The 24,627-nt window shown below is 41.3% G+C and overlaps 2 protein-coding genes across 9 annotated transcripts in view; one reads left to right on the forward strand and one right to left on the reverse strand.

Moving 5' to 3' along the window:
• Positions 1 to 4,213, forward strand: part of SLC4A10 (solute carrier family 4 member 10) — a 164,958-nt gene extending 160,745 nt beyond the window's left edge. For all 8 annotated transcript variants that reach the window (XM_081870942.1, XM_081870946.1, XM_081870943.1 and 5 more), the window contains one exon: positions 146 to 4,213. The gene's annotated coding sequence lies outside the window, so the exon portion shown is untranslated. The remainder of the gene's footprint in view (positions 1 to 145) is intronic.
• Positions 4,214 to 4,836: 623 nt separating this feature from the next.
• Positions 4,837 to 24,627, reverse strand: part of DPP4 (dipeptidyl peptidase 4) — a 50,300-nt gene continuing 30,509 nt past the window's right edge. The window contains exons 19-26 of the mRNA XM_081871650.1: positions 21,902 to 21,977; positions 18,854 to 19,048; positions 18,353 to 18,407; positions 17,573 to 17,672; positions 14,197 to 14,261; positions 8,271 to 8,343; positions 7,961 to 8,034; positions 4,837 to 6,489 (exon numbers count right to left, since the gene is read on the reverse strand). Of these exons, the coding sequence (XP_081727776.1) occupies positions 6,391 to 6,489; positions 7,961 to 8,034; positions 8,271 to 8,343; positions 14,197 to 14,261; positions 17,573 to 17,672; positions 18,353 to 18,407; positions 18,854 to 19,048; positions 21,902 to 21,977 (737 nt within the window). The 3' untranslated portion in view covers positions 4,837 to 6,390. The remainder of the gene's footprint in view (positions 6,490 to 7,960; positions 8,035 to 8,270; positions 8,344 to 14,196; positions 14,262 to 17,572; positions 17,673 to 18,352; positions 18,408 to 18,853; positions 19,049 to 21,901; positions 21,978 to 24,627) is intronic.

Consider the following 24,627-nt stretch of genomic DNA (forward strand, 5'->3'; position numbering starts at 1 on the left):
GCAAACAGTATGGCTTGAGTGGTGGATCCTTCCCCAGTCCCCCCTCCATTATTTTAAAAAAGCAAAAAGCAAATTGTGATGAGTGGCACTGTGCAACAGCAAGACTTTTCCTCTTTTTTTCTCCTCCCCCCCCCCTCCAACCTAGCACTGAAAGCCGAAAAGAGAAGAAAGCTGACTCAGGGAAAGGTGTGGACCGCGAGACTTGTCTATGACTTGCTCTTCAGTTTATTTTTATAAACAGATGTGAGGAGTGCCACAATCATAAACCTGTACGTGATTTGATCCTTTCGTTGTACAACTTGTCTTTCATCCCAAAGTAGCACTGGTAATGTAAGTAGTGCAATACGTGCTTTGGTTCGCTGTCTGCTTATCTCCTGGGCCCTAATCTGCGCAGAAATTAACTCTAGCCAGTGAGAGAATCCTGTACCCTCCATGCTTGGGGGGGGGGGAATCCAGCTGATTCAACCTATGTCATCCATTCAAGAAGTGAACAGTGTCTCCTTTCAAACTTGTCTCTCACTCTCTATCTGTTCAGTAGCCTTGGACTGCATTTTCCTTCTTTGCCCGTGCAACATATTTTCATAGCTTCTCCATCTCAGCAGACAAACAAACTTGAAAACAGTCCCCCCCCCGCCAGCCCCGTCCTGTTCTTTTTATAGCTTAGCTTTCAGCCAACTATTTGAGGAGATCCGAGATAACAAAAGAAATGTTAGCTTTGAGAGTTATTTTTAAATGAGAAATGGCTCAACCCTGCAAACTCTTTAACCAGAAGAATGAAGTCCCGTCCCCACTCCCAGTTAAAAATCATGGCTTGTATGTACCGGTATGTATGTATGTGTGCGTGGGTGTATGTGTGTGTATGCGTGTGTGACTTTCAGGATTGGACCCTATATTTGTGCAATTTTCCTTGATTTAATACTGGATATTTAATATTTAAATTTATATGTAAAGATAAAGTAATATAATATATAAAGTTATATAGGATATTGTTAACATGCTCTCATCTTGTGGGGGGCGGGGGGCGGGGAATGCCACATCCATCGATGTGCAATATCCATACAGTATTTGTTGTGAATGCAAGCTGTTATTACAATATCTTGTACTGTACTAAATGTTGCAGTGGTTAGTCCAACAGCTGCATTGTGGTGGTAAATAATCCACGTGTTTTTTTTCTAGCTTACTGTATTATAATTCTTTACAGAGATGGGCAGTAAGATTTCCACTCCCTCATCAAGGATGGTCTTTGGGCCATTGCTTGACACCTCTGAATACTTGCCCTTCAATTCCTATGAGATGTTAGGGACTTGTCTAGTCATAGGCAGGTACTGAGTTTATCCGTGTATAAATCCTACCTATATTTTTGCTAGGGGGTTCTTTTCATTCTGTCATCAAATGCATGCTAGTATTATTATTTTTAATAAAAAAATTGCTTTTTCCTCTCCAGTAAATTCTAGACAAAAGTCTAGGCAAAGTTAAGCACTTATAAGTCATATTGATTTCAGGGGAAGAGCAAGGAGTCTGCTTAACTCTTCCGTTCATATCAACCGGACTGTAATGTGCTCCAAACTTGGCTGAATTGTCTGCCGCTGTCAGTTAACTTTGATATCATGATCCCATTGAAGTGACTGGGAGTTCTGACCCTAATTTTTAGAGGGCAAGGTTATTGGCATAAAGCCCGTTTGGCCAAAAGAAAAAAGGAACTTGGCCTTTGTTAGTTGTTTAGCTAAATTTCTAAACAAAAGGCATGCATTTCCATATGTTTGGAATGAAGACGTTTTTTAAAATAAAAAAATAGACTGTGTAGATTTTATTATGGTCCTAAAATTTGTATTATTAGCCAAATAGCAAGATCAAACCCTGGGCAGGATCCAGCTCCTCTCCCACATGCAGCTTCATAAGCTGGGAAAGGATACCAGTAGGACTCAGTGGATCCTACCCTTGGCCAGTTTTAGCTATTGACCCAGAGAGCCAGGGGGCAGCAAGGCACCCATCCCTTGCCTTCAATTGAGTAGTCAATCACACTTCCCCTCTGTAGATCTGGCTTGCCCCCATGACTGTGTGCTCAGGTACTCCTGCTGGAGTAGAATGTGGACAGAGCAGAGCAGACCATCTGCATCTTTATAAAACTAGGTAACTGGCCATCCCACTGTGCTTCCCTGGGAGGAAAGGGTAGAGTGGGCTGCAGGCAAGGGTGGGAGAAGGTGGAATAAAAGTGGGACAGTATTATAGATATCTTTTGATATGTCTTTAGTTTTTAACAGGCTTGTGGTTTTTGCTGTTGTTTTTGTTGGAGGGGTGCTGATTGGTTATTCCACGCAAAATCAGATCTTATGAATGCACCAGTGCTTTTGAATACCAGGAACAAATTCCTTTGGGCTTTCTGTGTCGAGGGAATTGCTGCAGATCTCAGAAAGGCTGCTTTTTGTACCTTCAAAGTTGCCTAACCTAATCCTTAGCTGAGTTCTGCAGTCATGTGCATGGCTCTACACAGCTTGTAGCAGCAGAACTATAGAGGGAATTCTGTGCATGATTAGTGGGGAGTGAAAATCGGCCCCCTTGAAGACCCCGTTCAGCTTGTACTGGCACTCAAAGCTCTTGCACATGTGAAACCAGGCTCTTCTACAAAGTGTATGGGCAGCTCACATGTGCCAGAGCTCAATCACATGTGTGCAGAAGACTGTGTGTCTTTCTCTCATCTGGTTGGTGAATTTCATGGCCTTGTGTGTGTGTGTGCATGTGTGCATGTGTGCACAAGCATGCAACAAATTCCCAGAGCCGAATGCGACATGGTTCCGTTTTATGAAGGCAACTTGGAAATGGCTTTAACCCTAACTTGTTGCTTACCTGGTGGTGTTAGACTTAAACTCCCATCAGCCCTAGGCAGTGTAGCCAAATGGTCTGGGATGGTGGGACTTACAGCCCACCATCTGAAGGGTTCCCATTTCTCCACATCTGATCCACACAAGTTTGCTTACGGGATGCTTCAGCCCATGCTAGCTGATGGTTCATCAAATGACAAAAACTAGTCCCTTGGATGGCACCTGTAGGGAGTACTAGGGAGTCCTGAAGAAAATAATCCTGGTCCTTTGGTAGAGTACGCTTTTCTAATTGAGGTTTTTCCCTAGTCGTCTCTGCGAGGTAGAACAGATAGCATTATTCCTGCTGTAAATGCAGAGCTAAAGGTTAAGGGGACATTGACAACTGCCATCCATGTGGAGATAGCAGACAGGATTTGCATGGAACACCAGCCCTGGGGGGTTAACACAGCACAAACAGCAGCAGTGTTGCATCTGGAAAGAGGCCTATAGTTTGTCAGTGCACACTTGGGCAAGCAAGGATCTGCACAGGCAGCAAACCACAGCACCAGTGGAAACTGAAGAGGGTCATCTTCGGCAGGGCAGGGCCTGAGAAATGCACCACACGCATCTGCACAAGCTGTCATTGTTCAATGACTGCAGAGTGTGAATCTGGGCTTTCCATCTCCATATGCCTTCTACTTCAAACAGTAACATTACGCCAGCTGCTCTTGTGCCAAAATTAGGCTAAATCAGATGGACATAACAGAAAGCATTGCTTCTAATGCTATTTTTGGACCGCAGCTTGTTCTCTTATCAGAGTCTGCTTAGCATAATCCAATTTCATATGATGCAAATTGTGCAACTTCCCCCCCCCACCCCAAACAAAAGTTTAGTTTAATACAATTGTATGTGTACATTTAGAGAAGCTACATTAAGAATAAAGTGTTTTGTTACTGTAGTTGTAGCAATCCAGTTGTGGTGAGGTGAGTCTAGCATAACAAGGCAACACAATTTGTTCCTGGAAAGAGACTGCTGGTGTTTTTAATAAGTTGCTGATCAAAGGAAAATCAGAAATTTCATCTGATCCTTGATACTAATAAATCAGCGTATTTAATGGCATTCTTCATTTTTCGTTCAGCATTTTTGAGGTTGTTTTTTTTAATTATTATTTACATATTCTGTTTTTGTGTGAATTTTGCTATTCCATTCTGAAATCACACAAAGAAGTAATAATAAAATGCAAATGATAGTGTTCTATTTACTTTTAATTTCATATTTCCTGGTCACAACTGCTGAATTTCTTGGATGTAATTTATTACAAAAGTTTAAGTAAAGTGTATATGTGAATAGAATTACTTGTGTTTTTCACATCTTAAGAGCTGTTACATGGAAATAAAATATTTATCCTAACTATTCTCCATGCTTATATTTATGATGCTTGCTGCTTTTTACCCACTGTGCAGGCAGAGTACAGTTATCCTGATCTAGTGAAAGCAAGCCATGAATGGAAAAAGGTATGGGTCTGCCTTGTGTTCACCACAGTTTGTTCTTTAAAATCCAGGCATCCAAATGCAAGTTTATTCTGGGAATATAGCTAGTATAGAAAATACCATATGCTACTGATCTTCCCCCACCCTTGCCTTAATATAGAATGACAGAAAGAAAAGATAGATGTTAAATTCATCAATGCTGGCTTTATTTAATGTTATATTATAAGGATGCATTGTCTTCTGTTCTGTGCCTCCCCAGAGCTTTGGTTTTTCTTCTCGGTGCCACGGTTCCCTCACCTCCCATTCTTGCCTGTTTTGAATTCACACCCAATGTCACTAACAGCCACACGTAGCAAGTGGAGCTGGTGCTAACATAATGCACTTGTGATACACTTTGCTAAAGTAACAAATAGGAAGTGTCACAATTATAGAGTGTTCTTAATATTTTACTGCGTTAGCAATCTCGCAATTAGTGGAAAAGTTAACAAATAAGTGATTAATATATCTGATGGCTAACTTCCAATAAACACACAATAAATAGTCCCATGTATCACAAATATGACTTTATTACATTTAAGACCTGCACACTCATGGAATTGTGTCAACAATTTACCTTGCATATAAAATGGAAAAAAAAAAAACCATGGCACATTGGCTAATAGTGGTATGAAGTTTCAGGTGTTATCAAGATGATTGCTACCCAGAATACTGCTCTTGGTAAAATCCCTTGCATAGTCGTGTTTTCAAAATCTAAGGCACATATAGGTATGATCACATTTTTATTGCAATGAGTTGGTCCTTTGGAAAAATGATGCTGATGGTACCTAAAACAATTGGATGGGAGCTCTTCTTTATAAATAAGCACTTGTTCCTGATTCTCAAAAGTGTTCTGCCACAGCCAACTTGTGGGATCTGGCTTCATTCACTAGAAAAGAGGTGTAAGGAACAGGTGAGCCACTCCTGGGTCTGAATGCAGGAGGGGCAGCCTGAACAGCTGGCAAGAATTCCATTTTTAGAGGGTTGTTACCAAATGATGGCAGTTTATGAATTTAGATACTACTTAGTATGGCAAGATGTCTAAGAGGGTTTTTTTAATAAAAAAAAGTTCTGGAAGAAGCACCATGAGGTGGTGCTGATTCTAGAATTTGCTTTAGAGCTATTCTAGATTATTTGTGTGCCTTAAAAGTTCTGAGTTTCCATCAAATACTTCAGCTTTGAAATTACTGACTCCAGTCTTGACATTAGTGAAACACACAGAGAGACACCCTGTTATATTTACTTATGGGTATATGACTTCCAAACTACTTCCTTGGCTTTTAAAGGTGTTAACAGAAACTTGGGGGGGGGGGGTTGGAGTACTGGGGAAATTGAGCAGTTAAAGGATTTCAAAACCCCTTTCCCAGCATCTATTATCATCTTTAAAAAAGCCAGAGAGATCCTGAAAACAGATCCACATTTTATCTGCTTCCTGCCCTTCCTGATAGTTGGCTGCAAATCAACAGAATGTTTACACAAAGGTTTGGAGCTCAGGTTCAGACAAGTATTCTCACTTTCAGTGTCCTCCGTATAAAACCTAAATCCTATCTCCTGGAATGATCATTTAATGCTAAAGTTACTGTGTATGACAATCAAGCAGAAATTCAAGTATTGCCTCCCCCCCTCCTTTCTCCTATTGCAATGAAGTAATGTGTAAATCCAATTTAATCTGATTCAAAAGAGCAACAGTCACTTAAAAAGAAACAATGAGACTACAGCATTTCCAACAGTTCGGGCACACATGCCTTGTGCCCTGAGCTTTGCACAAGGGAAACTCTTGCTCCCCTCACTGACTAATTGAGACACAGAGAAGGGAGTGGGGGGAGGTCAGGTCAGCTCTTGCTTGTGTGACAAGAGACCTGCAGATCTTTGGTTCATATTCAATGGACTGTGGTAAAAAGGAATTGCAAAAATGATTATCTCATTCAAGTATCCATAGAAATCAAATTTTACTGTCTTAAGTTCAATGGAAGACAAAGAGGAAAGTGCTCTTGTTTCCCACCTACCCCAGAAATAACTTCACAAACCGGTTATCAGCGTGAGCAAAGCAAAGTAGCTTCCCAGTCTTATGACAGCGCAAAACACTGCTTGATAAAGTGGGTCATATGGGTGTAAATATGGTTATGGGCCAATCCTCCAATGCCATGATCTTTATCTGTATACCACTGGAGAGAGAGAGAGAAAGATATGGTATGAAACACAATTTATGCAACGCTGCAGTAGGTTTCTGTTGATGCTGCTGCTCTTCCTTCTATTTCCAAACCCCACCCCACCCCTCCCCGAGCCTTATGATCAGAGCAGAAAATGCATTTCACAGTACGGCACAAAATAGGCTACCAGTTTCAGATGGATAAACAGAGATGATGCTTTTGTTGGTGCTGAAACCGAATGGCAAAATTCCTTTCAAGGTTACAGTGAAATTACTTGAAATGTTAAAGTTGGTCAAATGCCCTGTGTGTGTGGGCTAAGCGTGCTTAAATCCAGTCTGTCTAACTTAACGAAATTGTTCCCATTATTAAGGATATGGGTCACCTTGCCACATTTGTAGGATGTGGATGTGGATTACATTGTTTTCTTGCAGATCTGACTTCCCAGTTGGCTTTAACATGACTATTCTAGCATAATGTTTTGAAGAAAAGTTAGTTTAATTGGTTATGAGTGAATGGATATGCCAGTTCCCACTCTCAGGAGGCTGGAAGACTGAAAATAAAGTAGCAGGTTCCCTCCTCAAAGAAAGAAAGAAAGAGAAAGAGAAAGAGAGAGAGAGAGAGAGAGAGAGAGAGAGAGAGAGAAAGAAAGAAAGAAAGAAAGAGGACAAAAGTCCCCATATGTCAAATTGGGTTTTCTTCCTAGTAACTGGAAATAGTAACTGCTGGCTAGGAACACTCAGTAATGCAGGAGGGGAATTCAAAAGAAAATTTCCCCTCTTAAAAACAAAAAGCTTGCCTCCTCGTTTTGTGAGAACAATGCTCAGGGGAGGCCTATCAATGAGACAAAGCAAAGCCATTTGCTTCATACAGCAGATCCGCTGCCTCCCCACCTCCACTGCTGCCAGGGCCCACCTTGCCACTGCGTCCTCGCCACTGCATTCTGGCAGCAGCATAGGCAGAGCTGCAGGTGAGGCTACAGTTAAAGTGGCGAGACCAGTGGCAGCATGGGTACAACAGTGGGGACAGGAGGCCTGGATCTGTGTGGGGCAGGGCTGGCACTGGAGCATTTTGCCTACAGCGGCAAAATATCTCAGGCGAGCCCTAATAATGCTACATCATGGTGCATTGTTGTTTCTAGGAAATTCCCTTGTGGGGAAGAATATGGGTGCCCCCATGTATTCCACTTTAGTTCAGGGTGAGTAGTTCAATACACGCTTTGTAAACACAAGTTGCCTTTTCTCTTGGCTGCCCCATACAGTGGTACCTCAGGTTACAAACACTTCGGGTCACAGACTCCTCTAATCTGGAAGTAGTACCTTGGGTTAAGAACTTTACCTCAGCATGACAACAGAGCTAAAGTGGTACCTCAGGTTAAGAATGGTTTCAGATTAAGAACGGCCCTCTGGAACGTATTAAGTTCATAACCAGAGGTACCACTGTAGTTTAGAATGCAAACAGTATGCCTAGCAAGCATCTTAGCACGTACCATTGCTTGGAAATCCACCTGTGCATCAACCAGCGCTTTTGAAATCTGGGCTGATTGTTGAAAGTGAACATTATCTGGGAAAGACAGAGAAAATACCACGGATAAATTCAAAATATCATCTGCTAAGCCATAGAGCAGGGAACCCAATGACCAGAGCTGGACCACAGCTCTCCAGCCCAGCTAATAAACATGCACAAACAGAACTGTCCTTAAGGTTGCATTATTATGCTGCCCCATTGTGCTTCTGATTTGTCAGGAGCAGAACTACAAATGTATGATATATAATGATATTGAATTAAGAGCAGCTCACCATCTGCTGTTCCGTGGATCAGGAGGTACTCAACTTTTCGGAACTCTTCAGCTCTTGCCATAACTGTGGAATTCTAAAACAAACAACCAGAAGTTTCAGTTGTAGACTGCTTTTGAGTGGTTCCAAGGGCAAGATGGCACTCTCTCATTCCATGGATAGAATCCAACAGGACTAGTAGCAGAGTCTTAACAATGGTACCAAGACAGTATCTTCCACAGGATCGTCACCTGGGGACAGCAGGCTAGCTTACAGTTCCTAGGGGGAAAACGGGGGGCTGCTGCCCGGCCCTCCACATCTGCCACCTGAGGCAGCTGTCTCACTTTGCCTAACGGTAGGGTGGTCCTGATGCAGAACTGCATACAGTGGTACCTCCGCTTACGTATTCCTCTGGTTACGTGAACTTTGGGATACGTAAGTGGCAAACAAGGAAGTATATTTGCACATACAGAGAAGCGCTCTACCGCCATGCGTGTGTGCGCAGAAGTGGTCTCTCCGGTTGCGAAAACCTTGGGATCCAGCCGGACCTCCAGAACAGATCCTGTCCGCAACCCGAGATACCACTGTGTAAGAAATGGTACATGGCATGAGAAACAAAAATCAGATATCACATCCTCCAGCAGATTCTCTCCACACCTGCTGTTAGCTTTAAAATGGGCCACCAAGTGCCTGAATTCACTTGTCACAGCCTATTCTTGGATCTACTGCTGGGCTGGAAATCATACACCTAAATCTCCAGTGATCCACCTGCTGAGCTTGATGGCACCAATCCCCTTGTCAAAGGGGAAAGAGCAAATAGGGAATCTATCCCCAAAGCTAAAAGCCAGTGATGTCAAAGCAGTGTATGCTGACCATCTCTTCAGTGTGGCATGTGCCCTCTTTCCAGAAATGGGAAATGCAGGCTGCAGCCAGAGATACATAAGCACATCATTCATTCTCTTATGTTGCACTGAGCATCTCTGCAAAAAAAGAGGTATTACACAGGTGTTTTTGCACTGCCTTCCCATATGGTTTCCTGATGGTCCCTCGTGTGGACTTAGTGAAGCTGTTCATCATTGCTTTGGATGGGAAATGATGCAGTAATCTAGAGCATCTAAGCCAAAATAACAATAATAAAATAATAAAAATACATGCAAACAACTATTCAGTCTCTGACCTCGTTTTTCCTCACTTCTTGGCAGTCAGCAAACTCTTGTATAGATAGCTCCCAAAAATCAAGTAACACAAAAATTCAGTCACCATTCCCAGGTGTTAGTCATTAAGCAGAACCTGAGGAGTTTAACACAGTGTTTGTTTATGGAATAAACTACACCATAGTTACAAGAAGGGAACTGAGCCCCATGCTCCCAACCAAGAGTTACTAGGGATACAAGCGAAATAGAATCTTTTGTAGGGAAAAATCTCGTTGCATGGTTATATAGTTTGCATGAACCCAAGTGCAGAAATTCTCTGCTGCCCTTTGCTACACTTTAGTTGTAAGGCCACTGCAAGGGGAACTGGCTTTGTGAAAAGATCACACAGCAGTCAACATTTTATCAGCACTCAACAAACAAGTTAACATTTGGCTGGAATCTGAAGGTCTCTCTCCCTTCGGCATATTTCTTGGATAATAGAACAAATGTCATATCAGTACAAGATGGCATATTTACAAAATTGTACCCTGTTTTGCATAACCTAATGATGCAGCAGTTCTTGAGGACTGAACATTTCAAATCTGCTAGCAGAAGATTGCCAAATCTATGACTGCTTCAAATACTTGCCAACAGCATTTCAAATTCAGAGAGAGCTGCAAAACAACCTCTTTCACAAGTTTAACAGTCCCCCCGGTGCACGCTCTCCTGGTAGCCTATGACATCACCATCTCCTCCCCTCCCCAAATCATCGGCTTTGTCTCCCCCTCCCCTCCAGCTCTTAACATGTCAGTCCAGTTTCCTTCAGGCATTCTCTTGTTTCTGGGGTGGTGCACACAGTTTTTACTGTTTTTGGTGTCCTTCCTTGCTTTTTCTACACAACACCGCAACTGACCTTTCTCATCACCTTCCTCTCCATTACAAAGCTGTTTAATGTGGACAGGGCTGCAATTTAGGATTAACCTTCTTAGGCACATGCAAGCCTCTGGATACATACAAAATATCAGGCCTTATTACTGCTGGTGTTTCAGCACAAGTGCGGTTTTTTGTGCGTTAAGGAGGGTAAGCATCCTGTTAAGATTAACAGCAAGCCTGCTCTTCTGCTAGGGCTGGTTCACACATGTTTTGTCATCCGATAACTGCCATATCAAGCTATGACTTGCACATGCAAAAAGGCCATCTCAGATAATCACACCACAGACAGAATTGTCACAACACCCTACATCTTCTCAAAACAAGAATGGCTTCCAATGGAAGTTCACACACTCAGTGGCCAGGAATCAAGTGCATGTTAATCAAGTGATGTACATGCATGTGTGAACCAGGTCCCAGATCAGTCTTCTAGGCTATAATCTACCTCCACCTCTCAATAACAGTTGCTGGCTATCACAGGTAGGGAGGATGCTGTTACACTTGGGTTCAGTTCTCTGGCTTCCCATGGGCAGCTGGTTGGCTACTTTGGGAACAGTGTTGGAATAGACATACATTTGGCCTGATCCAGCAGGGGGCTCTTGTTACGTTCCTTCCCAACCTGGTGCCCTCCAGGTGTTTTAGACAACTCCCATCAGCTGCAGCCAACCTGACCACTGGACAGGGATGATGGTAGTTGTAGTAGTTCCAACAACATCTGGAGGACACCAGGCTAGGGAAGATTGCCTGAAGATGCCCTCGCGTATTCATCTAAGCAGAGAACCCATTTAACAGCAACGCAGAGGTGGTTTACTGCTGGTTGCTGAGAGGGAAAGTGACACCTTCACAGAAATGAATTCTGCCTCTGAATGTATTACAATAGATTACAAGAACCATACCATTATAACACTGTCTATAACAGACAACTTAAAACTGTACTCGTTTAGTTCAGCCCAATGTGTATTTACTCTCAAAACTGGCTTAATGGGGGGGGGGGAACCCCAGGTGAGGGCACATACAGTCAAAACTGAATAGGCTTCTTCTGGCACTGATAGTGCCTCAACAGCACCAGCTTCAAGTTACTACTTGTTTGGTTTAGTTTGATAACTGAAGAGAAGGTTGATATATGGCCAAGGCTGGGGCTAGGAGTAGCAGTGGGAAGAATAAAAGACAATCTTATCACTTGGATCTATTTTCTTTTCTGAATTCAAGAATGACTGTATACAAAACTGAAATTTGGCATGCCTTGGTTTTTGTTCTTTTGTTCTTCTTGTGAACACTTATACAGGCCTTACATTTCATGCTGTGGCTTGATTTAAAAATATATACATGAAAATAAATGTGACTAGACTAGGCACCCCCACCTGTGGCCCTCCAGATGTTTTGGCCTACAACTCCCATGTTCCCTAGCTAACAGGACCAGTGGTCAGGGATGATGGGAATTGTAGTCCAAAACATCTGGAGGGCTGTAGGTTGTGGGTGCCTGAACTAGATGGTCACCCTTCAGCACACTTCCTCAGTTAATTTAGGTTCCAAGAGAACTGGTATTGCTGTTGTCACAGGCTTTAATTTTTTATTTATTTTTTAAAAGGTCTAACTTTTGCCTTGCTGGTGCTCCTTGCACTGGCATCCAGTCCCATTCCCTGGCAGTTTACAACTGGGGATTAAGAGCCCTGACTCTTTAGTCCAGTTATGCAAGGACCAGATCCTATTTCCACTCCCAGTACCTTGCCATTGATGAACTTCTACTTGCCCCACGCCACACCCTCCTTCACTGAATCCTAGCGATCTTGTGGAAAGCTAAGAGCAAATGAGATGGCCAGGTAAAATAACCCCAGGTGCCTCTTTTTTGCCTCTCTAGTATGGTTAGCCGCAGCAACTAAAGTGTAACTGTGCTACATTTAATCCATCTGACTGGACTCTTCCTTGAAGGAACTGCCACCTAAAAAAACATGTTTGACAGATTCACCCATCCCTAGTCAATCTTGTTTACTCTTCACTTCTCATTTTTCTTTTCTTAAATTTGATGCTCTGCATTGGTCTGCCATATATACAGAGGGAGAGAGTGAGTCCTCGTGAAAAGTTATCAGTATTTTTGTGTTCTCCTCATACACACATTTTGCCCAATGCACACATTATTTCCCCAAAGCAGTTTCCCCTTAATATAATGTATTTTTGTTTGCCATTTTTACAAATAAATGCATTTTCATGCACCGTTTACCCTAGTATATACATTTTGGAACTCATTACTTCTCTGGAGAACCACATTGCAAAATTTAAGGAAGGGCAAATTTCAAAAGGTGGCTATGTTTTGGGTTGCTTGTTGTTTGAACTGAATCAAATTTACCCCCATGTTTAATTCTTGAATAGAGGAGGGATATAGTCCTAAACATGGTGAACTGCTTAGTTGGAGATGGAGGCGGAAACATGGTTATCGTAGAACAAAGATATTGGGGGTCATGGAGGAGAAGAGAGAAATCCACCCTAGTTAACTTCTTATGCCAAGAAGAGTCCTTACCCCTCCCACTTGACTCTTGTAACATGAGTTGAACAAAGTGCAGTGAAACAGTCAAATCAGTATATGTACCCCTCCCTCCTCCTAGTTTGCAGCCTCTCCAATTTAATCCTCTGAGTAACACATTGGAAACCTTTAGCTCTTTGGTACTGGCAGTTTCAACGTGGACACTGCCAGCAATAGATGCCGCGCCAAGAAAACTCGACTCCTGGCAGAAAAGGATTATACAGTCCTCTGGTGCCATCTGTGCCGTGAAGTTGCAGAGTGACATTGTGCACCCAGAGCACTAACATTTCAATCTGTAGCAAGTTAAGAGACTTTTCATTTGCAAAATTGCCGTGCGGATCTGCTACCCCTCAGGCTGCCTGAACAGAACCCCAAGATGTTCAGCAAACAGGAAGTCAAAATAGAAAAGTAATAAGGACTGGAGTTGGGAGCAGGGAGGAAGGTGGTGATACGTCAAAACTATTTGCATGAGGAAGTTTACACAGAGTCCATAAATCACGGAGATAGCTGACAGAAGAGGAGGCAGCAAAAAGGTCCAAAACTCATTTTACTGTATCAAGGATTCCCCACCATTTTTGTTATTTTATCTCCTAAAAAGGACAAAAGGGGGGGGGGGGAAGGCCCCTATGACTATCAGACTTGAGATCTCAAGTACATACTTTTAGGTGGATATATCCAGATTTGTGCACAATTTATTCTGGCTTGTAGTTTGTGCAGTCTGCACCTAATACTATTTACTCTCCTGGTATTTATTAATTTGCACCCAGATGAGATTAGAGTTTGCAGGATTATTTCATTATCTTAACCTCTCTGTGATACAGACACGGTGTGGGGGTGTGAGAAAAACTTGCCCAAAGCCACCCAGTAATTTGTTCTACTTCATGGTTTTTAGTACTATAATGAGTCCTTTAATAAAAACAGATACCAGTTTTACCATGACAGATACCAGATTTACACAGTCGTTTGGGTGAATGTTTAGCAGCACCTTCTATCCCTGTGCTCTGCCCTACATCTCTCACTTTCAATCTTTGGTGAGAACTAAACTCTACATGCCAGTGTTGGTCTGCTTCACACATAACACTAAGCAATGGTTTAACTAACCTCAAGTTTTTTTCACAGACAAACAAACAACGGATTGTCTCTTCAGTGGAAGTGGAGGTACAAATGAGAATACAAAGAGGGTTGCATAACAGGAGGGATGGGTTCAGAATTGCAACGTTATGGTGTGAAGATTAAAACAGGGCTAAAAGAGGGACTGCAGAATAGGGGAGAGAAATGGCTTCAGAAATGGGGATGGGAAGATGAAAAGGGAGCTTAGTAGCTGCATGAGGTGGGAAGGATTAGGGTTTACCAGGGGTTACATGCTTACCTCATAGTAAGGCAGGTTATCACTTTTTTCAGGAAGGCCCATGTAGCGTTCAGTATATATAGAATCTGGGGGGGGGGGGAGAGAGGAGACAATGCAAACAAATATTGTAAAATGATACTATTTTAAGGGCAGTTTGGCATACAACATGCAAGTCAAGGAGGAAAAGAAGAAACAGACAAGATAAACCAAAGAAGAAAATGGAAACAAGTTGAGTGAGTAACCCCTGATCAGGAAATCAGATGTCAGTAGACACCAATTTCCAATCAGCAAGATTACCAGATGTTACAGATAAAGCATTGCTATTTTTTCACAGTCAGCACCCTTTGGCCCTCCCAGGATCTTATGAACTTATTAAACTAGTTACACAAACCCAACTCATTCATACTATACATGTACATTTTATTGCCTTGATATATTTCCAATTTTGTCAGAAAACTTCACCTGGGGGGGAAAGGGAGGTGTCATGTATCATATATAGGCAGTCAACCCTTCTGCTTTCTGGCCTCCTAACCTGATACATAACAAGCCATTTCCTCTACTTTTGCCACTTTGTCCTCATGACTGGGAGAAGATGAGGCCTCCACTTTCCCAGGCTATTGTAGCAATCAAGAACAAACAGAACAGTTAAGTGTCTATACAAACGTAGCAGATGGTCACTTAAGGGTTTTTTGTTGTTGTTTTTTTGCAAAGGCAAGGGATCAATCTCACCTAGCGATGTGCCAAAAATTCTCTTTCATCCCTCCCCTTGAACTTTCCCTATTATCCAGAAATTATCAAATGGGAGATAAAATTTCAGTGAAATTCTGATGGGTGGGGTGGAGTTTTTGCTGAACATATCTTACTTTTGAGGTGGTTGAGAGCTGTTCATGAGTATCCTTTCTATCATTCTACAAATCATCTCTACAGTAGCCTGCACTCAGCAACTTTCCTGAGTTCCCCACATTTCCTGAAAACTTCTTGACATCCTCAGCTGGGCTTTCCTATAAGTAAAGAAGGCAGGGATACGTGCCTACTGCCATTCATTGCAGAAAGCTTTCTCTCTTTTTGCAAGCTAAAATGAAAGGCTTCCCTTAAAATCAGTGAGTACATTGATCTCAGGTGTTCAGTAGTCACCCTCCCCAGTGTCCCCAGTTGAAAACACCTGGGACAGCATAAGGCAACACCTGTCCTGGGGCTTTTTTTGAGCTCCAAGGCTACTGGGAATGCTTCAGAAGAGTTGGAAAATGTTCAGTGCTAAGAAGAATAAATACACATGCACACTACCCAGTCACCTCACAATGATAAAATATAAATCCTAAAGCACCCCATGCAAAACAAATAAACAGAAGAAAAACTGAAAGCCTCTTTTACTGACCAGGAAAGCTTTGGAGGGCAGGTTTCAGCATAGCATTACTTTTAACCTACAAATGTTCCCAGTCAAGTCTTCATACGCTGAAGCTTACTAATAGCCAGAGTTGTATCGGACCCTTCACTCCACCCTGCTACCATGCTGCTAGCTCCCCCTACTCTGGCCTTTTCCTTAAGGGCAGAGACACAGGTCACCTCTGCCGTACACCAGCATTTGCCAGATGTGTCTTATTTAGAGGTGGGGAAGTTCTCTAGTTTCAGTAAATTCCAACAGGTGGACACAATTGTGGGCAATTTGAAGGAGTGAATTGTTGCTTGTTCAGTCATGCTGCTTTTCACACCTGCTGAACAGGTTTTGGTATTGTTTCAAAAACCTGGAAAATCTTTTTTGACAGAGGCAGCAGAAGGGCAAAGAAAGGTGTGCACGATCACACCACAGGAGGTCAAACCTTTCTTTCAATTCCCCCCCCCCAAAAAAAGATTGACCATCTCTCATCTGCACAAACACAATACTGCATTTGGAGTACTCCTGCTTCAGAAATTTCAACTAACGCTACCCTGATTGCACTGTGTAAGCACATGCAATTAGATCAGCAATGAAGTGTCCTAGAATGTTTGCGGGTTGAATTCGCCCCCACCCACCTAGTAGTAAATGCTACTCTATACAGCAGTGGTGCATTGAGGTGCCCTCCAATTGCTGCTGCCTCTCATGGGGGCAGTGGCATGATCAGGGGAGCTCTGGATTGGCACACACCACTGCTACCAACCCTGAGCTCCTCTGACTCGATGCTTTGAAGGATGAAACAAATACAGTAGCAGCTTTCTGACATTCTGTAACCTGGGATGGTGTTGCCACCACTCTGCCCTATCCTTAAAGGTAAAGGTAAAGGGACCCTTGACCATTAGGTTCAGTTGTGACCGACTCTGGGGTTGCGGCGCTCATCTCGCTTTATTGGCTGAGGGAGCCAGCGTACAGCTTCCATGTGGTCAGCATGACTAAGCCGCTTCTGGCGAACCAGAGAAGCGCATGGAAATGCCGTTTACCTTCCCGCCGGAGTGGTACCTATTTATCTACTTGCACTTTGGCGTGCTTTCGAACTGCTAGGTTGCTAGGAGCAGGGACCGAGCAATGGGAGCTCACCCCATCATGGGGATTCGAACCGCTGACCTTCTCATTGGCAAATCCTAGGCTCTGTGGCTTAACCCACAGCACCACCCGCGTCCCAGCACCACCCACGTCCCTATCCTTACTCTCTGCTGAAGTGGGGAGAGTTTAAATGGTGCTTACGTAAGGGGAAAGGTAGGGAACACTTAAAAAAACTCACAAGCCCCATCTCCCAACAGATTTAGCCAAATCCTCCTCTTCCTTAGATTTCTAAAAAGAAACAAAAAACCCAAAGCTAAGGAAATGGACCCCTTTGGCTATCCCATAATTTGAATACTAGAGTTAAAGACATAGGTACAACAGGGCATTAAGTTTCCCAACTCTGCTTTGGTAGATAATTTTTTTTTTTTATTAAAAAACAACAACCCCTAATACCATATTAAATTAGCAGTCACAAATTTCCTCTTTTTAACCTGACCCCTCTTTTTAGAGCTCACTGTAAGTAGAAGTAAGTTAGTAGCAGTGCCAATGAATTTTATGACATTCAGAAATGATCCTGCAACACTTTGGAACACATGGCACTTTTGAGGAATGCAAATGCAGACATTTGCATTATAGTAAAATTTCAAATATTAAGTGATTTTGTGCCTTTTAAAGGTTAAGCAGATTATTTTCCTCTTCCACTTCCAAGTTGTTTTTTAATTCTTTTTTAATGGAAATTATGATCCAGAGACACTGTGTTAATCCCTCACACAAGTTCATGGCACTTTTAATTTCTCTGTTGTGAAAATCTTCAGATGAAGGGCAGTGTATAAATTTAATAAGATAATATACCTATGAATATACGGTATATAGTAGCTGCAAGTATGATTTTTGAAACACTTTGCAGAGGAATTATCCATTTTATTTCGAAACAGAACATACCGTAAAATTGCCATCGTGACACGGGAGCAACAGCTATTCCACACTTGAACACACCACTTCCAGAGCCGAGAACCATGGAGGTCACATAACCGCCATATGACTAGGAGAAAATAAATCCTATTGCTTAAAACACATCAAGAGTCCATTGTTGCTATTCTTATACCCTGATTTTACACACACACACACACACACACACACACACACACACACACAAAAAATACCTAGTGAAAGTGAGGTTGCCTTCTCCATTTACATCTAAACAAATCTGACAACTTTTTTATTCTTCCTGGCATTTGGTACCCAATATTTTTAGCAGAATTGTCATTTGTTATATTTATGGCTGATGTTTGTTTATGATTACTCTAGGTTCCTTCTGGAGGAGGAATGGGATAAAAATGGGGTGGAGTATTATATCCCCCCCACCCCCAATATTGCCAGTGTCCTTATGAGTTGACTTTTCTAATAGTGCAGTTCTTTTATTAGCTGCTTGTGATTACGTATTTTACATCACCTTTTGTATACCACTTTGTAACATTTCATGAAAAGCAGCATATAGATATATTCAATGAAAGTTCGAAATGACCATTGAAATAAAGGACACTTGCCGCCAGGCTAATGCTTATTAGGGCATAACTGCAGCAAAACATCCATAAATAGCTTTCTATTTCTCAAGATAAGAGTGGTCCAGTAAGTGTAAATGTTTTTCGTACTATAATTACATTAGGATCTCTTTAATCATTTAACTTGGTGATTACAAAGAGGGTTAACTTTAATACTTACCCAGCCCCAAATAGCTATTCTGCTCTCATCAACATAGCTTAATTTAGCAAATGCCCTAAGAAAAAGACAGAAAATAAATAAATGAGGTACACAGAGACTCAAGAGAAAGCACTACTTATTCTGCCCCTCAATTGCTCCCTAGCAGTTTTTAGCCCAACTGCCCCTTCTTCCTAGATAAATTACAAACATAATAAATTTTAAGCGTTGGTATGTGTGTCTATGGAACAAATCCTTTACTGCCCAAGTTTATTTTCTGTATTACTTGTTCCCTAACATTTGCACTCTTTCATCCATTACTTTTATTTGTATGCCACTTTCCCACAACCAAAATCTTGCTCAAAGCGGCTTACAGCTAAGAAACAGGAATGCATTTCAAACAAACACTAATAAAGTAATGATTTCATGGCAGCATAGCATAATAAGTAAATACAAATGTCACTTTCCCACAACAAGATTACTTAAACATGCAGCATTGAAAGGAAAGGGTTGAGGTGTGCTTACCGGGCTGCATCAATCTGATCTTCCACTTCATAGGTTCCAAGTCTTCGATATATTGCATGCATGATTTTGTCTCCTCGATAGCCACTTCCCCTGCCATCAAAACTAGCCACAATAATCTCCTCTGTGCTTGCAAGGTATGTTGCCCAATTAATCCGGTATGCATAATCTGCCTTCTGACTACAGGGTCCTGCATACCTATAAAGAGAGTCACAGGTAAGCTTTCGTAAGCTGCTTGATATTTGTTTCAGCATTACTAAATTTCTAAACAAACAGGAACATACAACTGGAATTTAAGATTTCAAGAACTATTTGGTTTGTCTGTGTTCAACTCCCACCAGGCAACCTATGTCCCCACTGTGGAAGGACGTGTGGATCCAGAACTGGCCTCCACAGTCACTTATGGACTCACTGTTAAAACCATGGTCATGGAAGACAATCTTACTCGGCTATGAGTAAAGAAGATGGAAGAACTATTCTTGCTTGTACTGAAGTAGTACTAACTAGTTCTAGATTTGCTTTTATGCACCTTTCCAAAGTTTCTGCAATTAAAACATGCCAGCCATCTAAAGATCACGCCACATTATTCTTTCCACATGTTGTCCTAAAAAACTATAGAACAGACTTCAGATTACTTAACAAGAACCACTTTTTAAAAAGCAAAAGGCCTTGCTCATTACTGCTCATTGAAATTTTAAGTAGGCAAATAACTAATAATTCCAGTGATAATTATGTAACACCATTAAACTTTAAAAAAATGCAAATCAGTAGAATCATAGAAAACCCAGTTACAACTAATGTATATTCCCTCAGAGAGTCAATTCTCAGGAAATATGGTATTTCTGCTTTCATTGTACTATGAAAAGCAATTTTTTTTTGAAATCCACAATTGGAAGAGGCAGGGTAATTAATGCAAATACATTAATATGTGCAGAAATGTGTGGAGAAAGAAAGCAACCAAGAGCATATGTTCAAGATCCAGGGAATGTGCCTTTGTTATATTTCTGACCTGCCTTTGCAGGTTCAGGATAAGTATGGGAGACTGTTTTTTTAACCAATTTTGCAACATACAATACAATTTCCTGGTCCACATATTCTTTTTTTAAAGTAACTATCAGTTGGCAATTGTTTTCTAGTTAAGAGTTTTTTCCACTGCACACAGTGGCTTGACCTAGAGATCATATCTTAATGTCAATAAGAATGTTTCATTGATTTTAATAAGCTCAGGTCTACTTCTCAAGAGAATTAACAAACCAGCTGTTTTCAGCAGAATCCTGACTTCTTGTCCTCAAAGCTAATGAGCACCTCCTGTGTACTTTGTTTCCTAATGGTAGCAGTGAGTGCAATGACACCTTCTAGGAATGTCACATTTAAGAACTTGCCTGAGGCTACTTCTCATTGTTCTTTGTTATTGGCAGGCACTATATATTGCTGACACAAAGGCAAGCTTAGCAAAAACAGCAGTAGGCTCACACAGTCCTTCCATCTTTCTTTCTTTTTTGTCTCATAGAGGCAGCTATGGGGTTTATAATGCAAAACCTATGCTGGATAAAATGCTCATTCACATTACAAATGTTTGCATTGCCTTAATTTTTTTTCATGAAGAATAATGTGATGCTAATATCTGTAAGCTTGACAGTCACGCAGACACCAAGGAGAGTTGGAATCTTCTCCCAAGAGTAGGAAGGCTGGAGTTCATTGCTTGGAACTCAACCAAATATTTTGTTCTGATCATGTTCAACAGTATTTAGACATATATTTATTTACTGATTGCATGGTAAGCGGGGGGGGGGGGGAGAACATCTTCTGCCAATAGATTTAAAAGCCAGGAAGCAAGATAGCCACCATTTCCCCAAGATGTGGAAGCTCTAAAGGAGCCTCAGTAGTGTGATGGAAGGAATATAATAGTTCTTCCTGCGTCGGCAACAACTAGGTATTTGATTACAAAGACATTTGAGTGCACATAGATCAAGATTTCTTCCCTTGCTGTAGAGCATGCGGTTTTCAAGAGAAATATTATTACCATGCATCAGGATATACAAGATTTAGCTCACACCTTAACATTCACAGTCATGATGAATTTCTTTTCTGTAGTTTGAAGGGGAAAACCCATTTTTGCTTTTGTTTCGGATTATTTAGAAAATATTTTCTTCTGCATTTCCCCAATCTTGATGAAAGAAACAACCATAAAAACTGCTCAGCAGCACAAATGAAAAGCTTATAAAGCAATAATGCGAACTCTCAAATCAGCCAAAGCTTCTCTCTTGGTTTCTCTTCATCCATACACCTAAGTTTGGGACGACTGAGAGGCCCTTCTGGCAATTGCTTCACTTGTTGCTGCTGATCTGGCTGTCCCTTGAGTAGCAGTATCTTAGTAGCAAGGATCCTATGGGGCTTCGTAGGTCATCAATACCATGAAATAAGACACTTTGACCACATGAAAATTTGGTGGGTAGTTGTTGTTTAAAAGGCCAAAATTGGCATTTATGTTTATATGATAGTCTTTGAAAGGGTTGCTAGTAAACTATTTAGCTCCTCTTCTCCCTAAATAGTCATCTACTGGCACTGTGGGTTAAACCACAGAGCCTAGGACTTGCCGATCAGAAGGTCGGCAGTTCGAATCCCCGCGATGGGGTGAGCTCCCATTGCTCGGTCCCTGCTCCTGCCAACCACTCCGACAGGAAGGTAAACGGCGTTTCCGTGCACTGCTCTGGTTCGCCAGAAGCGGCTTAGTCATGCTGGCCACATGACCTGGAAGCTGTACGCTGGCTCCCTCAGCCAATAAAGCGAGATGAGCGCCGCAACCCCAGAGTTGGTCACGACTGGACCTAATGGTCCGGGGTCCTTTACCTTTTTATTAGCCATCTCACCTAGTGGCAGCAGCAAGAACAACTCCACTGGCCTGACCTAAATGGCTCCTCACCTCCCTGAACCATATCAAGTCAAGCTGATGATCATAAGGACAATTACATTTGCTGTTTCGTTTCACCTTCATACAGAACCCAGTTGGACAAGTAATAAAGTATAATATGGTCAAGCACTTCAACTTACACATCAATAAGCAGAGGATATTTCTTTGATGAAGACGAATCAAAGTGAGGAGGTAAGATCATCTGATACCAGAATGCTGAAAACAGGAATGAAAACATTTCACTGAGGCAAGTAACTAATAACTGAAAGATACACTCATATAAAAGAGTGGAGTCTTGTTTAGAGTGAGTTCCAATTCTGGCTTGAAGCAAAAGCCTACATTCTTAGATATAAGCATTTGGGCAAAGCATACTTGTACTTAAATACTACAGAGTGAGCAAACTATTAATTTGGCAGTGAGTTTCCAATTTTGTGTGACAATGCCCTAACATTTCTTCTGTTAGAGGGGAATCATAGTGTTCTAAACTACTACAGCACTGTTCTTCACTTGTATTTCATTTTAAAACAGGGACATCCATCAAAAGTTATGTGAAAGCCCTATGCCTAAAAATCCTGACAAGGCTATTGGGACAATATGAGAAAAATCTAGCCTTCTCATATTTTTATACTTCCAAGAACTGTAACAAAGGTCAAACTAAGCCAAGATATGTTATACCAATGCTTTGGTACCTGTAAACACACAGGGTGGTATTGAACATGACTAAGTCAGGTTCCTTAATTTCAGTGGGTCAGCTCTACGTAAAAGTAATACTGCCCACAGATTCTGCAACCTCATCATTAGAGCCATTTCCATGCATGGAAATGTCTTCAATATAGAATAAGTTATCAAGGGTAATTCATTCACCTACATTTTTATGGGACAGCTACACAACACAGTTATGCAATCATTAGCATCTTTCCTCAGACCATAGAAAGTCTGAAATTTTCCAAAATGAAAAAGTAGCATAATCTCCATAGACGTAGATGTCTTTGGCATTACTCTTCCTTCTTATGAAAAAGGTTGGAATTTTACTGTATTGGGAAAGGAAACCTATCACAGCCCAGGACATGTTCAATAGAACATTTGAAGTAGGTGCCGTTTGATTTAACAAATATTTTAAATAGCATTATTATTATTATTTATTAAATTTATACACCACCCTATACCCGGAGGTCTCGTGGCGGTTCACAAACAAGACCACAACATATTAAATCAAACCAAAAACAATAACCTGATTTTAAAAACCCCAAAAAGAATATTAAAGCTGCAGTCCTACCCATGTCTACTCAGAAGTAAATTTACTGAATTCAATTTGGGGGAGGGGATTTGTGCAAGCTACTGAATTGATACTATGCATGGGTGTTGCAGAAAGGGATCATGTGCAGACTAAGAGACTGTTTGTATGGAGAAAGTTTTTGTCTGTCACAACACAAACCCATCCCCACCCTGGAAAATCATGACTGGGCATGTAACAAGAAGATAAGCTTCAAGTTATGCTAAGGTGATATAACAACTTGAAAAGCATTGTAATAAAATAATAATAATAATAATAATAATAATAATAATAATAATAATAATAATAATAAATTAATTATACCCCGCCCATCTGGCTGGGTTTCCCCAGCCACTCTGGGTGGCTTTCAACAGAACATTAAAAACAGAATAAAACTTCAAACATTAAAAACTTCCCTAAACAGGGCTGCCTTCAGATGTCTTCTAAAAGTCAGATAGTTGTTTATCTCCTTGACATCTCATGGGAGGTCGTTCCACAGGGCGGGCGCCACTACCGAGAAGGCCCTCTCTCTGGTTCCCTGTAACCTCGCTTCTAGCAAGCTGATGATCATAAGGACAATTATAAGGACAATGAGGGAACCGCCAGAAGGCCCTCAGAGCTGAACAATGGGGGTAGTTCGGGTATACTAGGCCAAAGCCATTTACAAATTCCTAGTATGCTCAGACGTGACCAAAATACACCTTGATTGGACAAATGTCATGTGCTTGGCTTGGTAGATGTAGGATTGCCATCAAAAACAACCTAAAAACTTTCATTCAGAACTGGGCTGCTGATAAATTTATTTGTTGTCAGCTTTGCCCTTCAAGGTCCCTCCTTTTTAAAAATGCTTTTATTCCTGGGTTGTTTGAGGTAATTGGTTAAAACGATGGGATTACTGTTGTTTTTATTTTTAACATTGTTTTATGTTTTGTTAGCTTCATTGTGTGACTCCTTCTAGAGGTGATAGCAGGATATAAATTCTGGTATAAATTAAAAACAATACTTTTTAAAGAGATTTCAGTGGAGGTGGGGGTATGGGGAAATATACTCGAGATATAAGAGTTTTTTGTTTTATATAGCCAAGATGTAATTGAACTCTGCATTTTTAGAGTGTGTGGGATAGTTGGAGCAGTTATAAAGACAGATGAAACAGTCACCTCCCCCCCTTTTTAAGCAAAGGAAATAAAAATAGTCATTTGCAATGCAGAACAATTTATTTGTTCAGAAACATAGAAATGCTCCTTTGTAGTAATTTTATGTGGTCTGAAATCTAGGAGAGAGCAACGTTTTTTCTCTAAATAGGATCCTTGGCTATCTTTCTACTGGAAAGTTACTGTAACTGAAAACATGCTGAGCTCAAATGTCTGGACCTGTGTAGGAAACCAAAGAAATTTATCTTACCCATTAGCTTCTACCCTGGAGAGGTGGTAGCAGTAAGATAAAGAAGGATAAGGTAAAGTTGAGCATACATTTTACTGTGAATTTTTCCTAATCAACACATTTTTGTATGCAATTTTGACTAACGTACACATTTTTGCAAGCAAATGTTGTTAATAAAATGTACGTCTTTATGTTGTTTTCACTAATGTATTC

The sequence above is a fragment of the Podarcis erhardii genome (assembly GCF_964252035.2).
Source record: "Podarcis erhardii genome assembly, chromosome: 1".
Lineage (NCBI taxonomy): Eukaryota > Metazoa > Chordata > Lepidosauria > Squamata > Lacertidae > Podarcis > Podarcis erhardii.